The sequence below is a fragment of the Solanum stenotomum genome, chromosome 9 (assembly GCF_019186545.1).
Source record: "Solanum stenotomum isolate F172 chromosome 9, ASM1918654v1, whole genome shotgun sequence".
NCBI lineage: Eukaryota > Viridiplantae > Streptophyta > Magnoliopsida > Solanales > Solanaceae > Solanum > Solanum stenotomum.
Genome location: NC_064290.1, coordinates 6,490,576 through 6,495,848, shown reverse-complemented (window position 1 = coordinate 6,495,848; position 5,273 = coordinate 6,490,576). Strand labels below are relative to the sequence as shown.

General features: G+C 30.5%; 1 protein-coding gene across 1 annotated transcript; it reads left to right on the top strand.

The window, feature by feature from the left end:
- Window positions 1-944: 944 nt before the first annotated feature.
- LOC125876663 (transcription factor MYB14-like) lies at window positions 945-3,116 on the top strand. Its single transcript, XM_049557884.1, has 3 exons — window positions 945-1,086; window positions 1,299-1,428; window positions 2,645-3,116. The coding sequence occupies exons 1-3, from the start codon at window positions 954-956 to the stop codon at window positions 3,114-3,116; spliced, it is 735 nt and encodes a 244-aa protein (XP_049413841.1). The 5' UTR covers window positions 945-953.
- The last annotated feature ends 2,157 nt before the right edge of the window (window positions 3,117-5,273 follow it).

The following is a 5,273-nucleotide window of genomic DNA, read 5'->3' as shown; positions in this document are numbered from 1 at the left end:
CACACAGCAAAAGTCATTCTCCGAAGAAATATTTCTCATAGACAATGAGGGACTTGATAAAGTTATCATTCGTTCTTAGTTGTTATTTGAGATTATATTTATGTGCTTATTCATTGTAAGGTCTATTTCTAAGTTTTAAAGGAATTAGTCGAATCTTTCTTCATTATTCTGAGTTGTAGCTAGAGTTAGATATGTCATGTTCTTGCATTCTATAGTGATGGGAAAGAAATTAAGAGTTTAATTCCTAGGTTACAAGAATTCGTAATTTGAATCTTAGCTCTTTGAACTTAATGGAGAAGTTGAAATTCTGTGAAACAGGTTGTGGTTTTCTCCTTCCACATAAACTCTTGTGTTTTTTATTTTAAGTTTTTACTTTCCACACTGTTTTGTTGTGTCAAGACACATGATCTATTAACTAATAGTAAACACATATATTTCATCATAACACTTATAAAATATTTGTTTTTTTACTTATTAGGGGTCAATGATTCCTCGGATATTATCAAACTAAAAATATTATATAATATGAATCGCAGGGATAACACAACAACAATGATTTGTTTTATGAACAGTTATAATATTTCCAGCTCAAATGAGGTAGTGCCTAATGTCACAGGGAGCGAGTTGGTTGGAGGGCCTGAGATATCGTCTAACGTTTGGTGAACAGTCAATTGAATATATTTTGTCTTTTTCTTTGCTTATGGTGTGGACGTGTGTAATTAGTTTCACCACATAAGAAACGCTAGGGTACTGCGCCTTGTGCGAAGAATAATCGAATTTTATTTATAACAAAATCTCATGTGTTTGACGTTTTGCTCCCTCTCTATAAATAGGCTCAATTTATGAATTTTGTGTTATATTCAGATGAAAAGACCTAGCTATAATTGTTTTGTTAATTACATATATATATAAAAAAAAAATCTCCTTTCTAAAAAGATAATTTTAATCAAGAGATGGTGAGAACACCTTGCTACGACGAAAATGGAAGGAAGAAAGGGACTTGGACACTTGAAGAAGATAAGAAATTAGCAGCTTATATTACTAAATATGGCTCATGGAACTGGCGACAACTTCCCAAGTATGCTGGTGAGAATATATATATACGGAGTTAGTATTTGATGTTTATGAATTTAGAATTAAATCGTAGTTTGTTAAAGTTATTCTGATCAAGAAAATTGAACCCTATCTTTTGTTTTAAAAAAATACGAGTTGAATATCTTGATTCCATCTCTAAGTTTCATTATAATTATCATTACCGTTTTAGAATTAAAATTGAATGATTATTGTTGCTTGTGAAGGTCTAGCAAGGTGTGGAAAAAGTTGCAGACTTCGATGGATAAATCACTTAAGGCCAAATGTTAAAAGAGGAAACTATACCAAAGAAGAAGATGAAATCATCTTGAACCTCCATGCTCAACTTGGAAATAAGTACGTATATTTCTTTCACATTCCCAATTTTTACGAGCTAACATTTACCTAGTCTAATAAAGCAACAAACCCTACAAATTAACAAGCATTTTCGATTTGTTTTGGTTTTTATATGGGTTTTTTCTCTCGATAAAGACTCTGCAACATAAAACATGTAACTAATGCTTCTAAATATATCTTTATTTGTCCTAGTACGTAAAATATACAAGAATTACATGGCACTTCCGGAAAAGAAAAAAAATTGAAGCCATGTTATTATGGTCAAAGGGAAATTCCGTATGATACATTAGATCCGACTTGGTTATTAATAGAGTGAACAATAAAGATAATGAAAACTCAGAATAGCAGTATTGTTATTAGTAAGAGATAATGAAAATGAACAAGATGTGGTTTAATCTAATTATTTCTCTTAATTTTTAACTATGTAGCATACAAAATATTCAAGAAGAGATCCCTTTTGTTAGTATATATTTAAACTCCATGTCAATTGCAAAATTTTGGTATCAAGCTACATAGTTATGAGCATATGTCTATAACTTTCTATCTTGTTTCGAGAGGTTATGCATCATATTCCTCTTGCTCTTATAATTTGGTATGTCCTTCTATTATATTTAATATATAAGGTAGGGGACATGTCTAACCTCTCATTCTAAAAACGACTTTTGATTTTTTAAAAATGAATATGATTTGATATGAGCTTTATTAGTTCTTGATTTATGAGCTATAATTCTATAAAGACATTTTGTACCATGAAAAAATATAAGTTCAAATTCAAAAGTAATATGTAAAAAAACATGAATTAAGAAAGTTTGACAAAAACTTACAAATTACATTATATTAAATATTTATAAAATTTGTAAAAATATATTGTAAGTAATTAGTTTGTTTCGTTTTGATATATATAATCAAATCCAACTAATTATGATCATTTTTTTAATCAACTCAAATCAAATCACTAATTTTTCTTCTTAATTTAATTTGATTTATTAATTTGATATGGTTTGTAGGTTGAATAGACCTCCGCAAATTCTTTTTAATAAATTCACACGGAGTTCAGTTATATACTCTAATTTGAAAAAAGATAATTTTGACATTTTACTATGACAATAGAGATGATTCACTTTCTTTAATGCGACAAAAATAAATTCATACTACTATTACTTTTGTACATAGCTAGTGAAAAGTTTAGTAATCACAGATGAAATTATGATTGCAGGTGGTCGACGATTGCTGCTCACTTGCCAGAAAGATCAGACAATGAAATAAAGAATCATTGGCACACAACACTTAAAAAGCGCGCTACTAATTATAATAATAAGAATAATATTGAAAGCAATACTGGAAGAAAGATCACTAGTGTGGAAAATCAAAATGCAAGTGCTAATAATAATAATAATAATATGCATGAAAATATAGTATTGGAAAGTTCAGAATGGTCACCAAAGGAGTCATCAAGTGAAGCATTATCCTCTATTGATTATCAACAAGACATTTTTCAAGAAGAATTTGCTAATTTGGAGGAAATTACAAGTGGAAGTTTTTGGACAGAACCATTTGAAGTGGATAGTCAAAATGATTTTGTAGCTCCTTCAATTGATTATTGTGGACTTGTGTGTCCACCTTCTCCTTTTATACCTCATGAATTTTCTTCCTCCTTTGATCTAGATCATTATAATTATAATTGGTAAAAGCTAAGGAAAAAACATCAATAGATTTATCTTATATGATCATCACATTTTTGTTTGAATGTTTTGGAGATGTATTGATAAATTCTCATTTAGTTCTTGTATTATCTGACAAAATATATTTAAACTTTAATCTATATTGAAATATAATCTTTGATCCTTTGTTGGTAAATTTTACAAATTTGTCAGAATTATTAATTGTTCCACGATTTAGTTGTGTTAAAATTATATTGTTATTTCATATCTAAAAGTAATATCGTTTCAAAAGTAATTAAAATATACTCAATATTTAGTGCATATAAAGATAGACGAATGCATATATTTAATTAATTACAGTAAAAAGTTTTATATGTTGAGTCATATATATACAACAAAAATCAAAATAAGTATTTACAAAATACCTAAGGGACAAAAGGGATATGATCAGTTATCACCCCTAAAGTCAAATATGTAACATTCTGATTTCTGTCTTATATAAATTATTCATTTACCAACTTTCTGAGTTGGACTGTTTCATCGTTAATTAATTAAAGGTCTTGAGTTTAAGTCTTGAGTATGAAAAAAATCATGTTAGGAGTGTCACTCCCGAATGGGCCTTATAGTGCGTGACTCAAATTTAGTTGGGACTTTAATGTGGGCTCCAAACACCAAATATAAAACAAAAAAAAAAAATAATAATTCATTCTTGTTACCTGACACCTCACATGATTCCATGCAATATAGTACAAACAAAATGAACTTTCATGTTATTTCATATTCCTAATGAGGACAACATCAGTTTATCTCATTGTCTCCTTCTCTTATCATTCCTCAAGTGAATTTTGTGGCCAATGTAAAGTGTCGGATATTGATATTGTTGGACACATTTGCGTTAACTAATTATATAGATTTCTAGATTTTTTTTATTTTTTTTTAGACTAGATCCCTAAGAGTAACTTAAAAAAAAATATGGGAAAAAGGATAAATATACCACTGAACTATCGTAAATGGTATGTAGATACCCTACATCATACTTTTTGAACATTGGTGTCCTTGCCATCCAAAAACTAGAGCATAAATGCCCTTCACTCTAACGACAGGCTAAATAGGGACACGTCGCGCAATCTTATCCGTCGATTGATATTTAATAAATATCAGGTCGGTGGATAAGATTACGATACGTGTGTGCCCGTTAGTATAAAGGGTATATATGCTCTAGTTTTTGGATGGCAGGGACATCAATGTCCCAAAAGCATGACGGAAGGTATCTGCATACCATTTACAATAATTCGGGAGTATATTTGTCCTTTTTCCAAAAAAAAGAAACATAGTAAAATACGTATGAAGTCTAACCACATCGAAAGAGACCAAGGAATTTTGAGTACTTTCGACTTCAATGTGCCTTAGACCCTTGGCTTCAGCTATGATGCTCGAGTTTGGCTTAAGAGATTTTACGAAAGTGTGAGTGGATTATATTAAGGATGTGTTTGATATGGAGAAAAATATTTTCAAAAAATTGTTACTTCTGTTTTGACGTTCAAATAATAATAGATATATGAATTAAATAGTTGGTTTGTGATTCAACAAATCAATCAGCTAATGTCTATGCTTTTAAATATTGAATTTACTTATTTTAACACTAAATAGAACTTGAACAGAACCTAAGTTTTTCTATAGAGAATTTTTGTCACGACCCAAAAATGGACGTGATGGCACTCGTCTTTGTCACACCCCAAAACCGGATGTGATGGCACGTGTCCAAACCCCACCGGACACGTCAGCCTAACACCCAAAAACCCGACGATACGGAATTAATAAAACAAGAATAAGATAGAAAGATAAGCGGAAGTCTTTAAATAAACTCAATGAAACCCCAGAATTGGTTGTCACATGTACAAACCTCTAATACGGAATCTGAATAAAATATACAAGTCTCATAGTAAAGTTCTATAATAGAACAAAACAATAAATATAGATAACTTGAGGGCACGTCTGGAATGAACCGCTACCTCTCAAGTAAGTCTGGAAGCTCTAATCTGAAGATGAGTAATAAGTCGGATCTGATAGAGCTGTCAACCTACACCACTGTGTAGAAGCAAGGGTGAGTACCAAAAGCAACAGGTACTCGCAAGTAACACTAAACTAAGCTAAACTAGCAGCTACAAACAACTCCTTTCAATC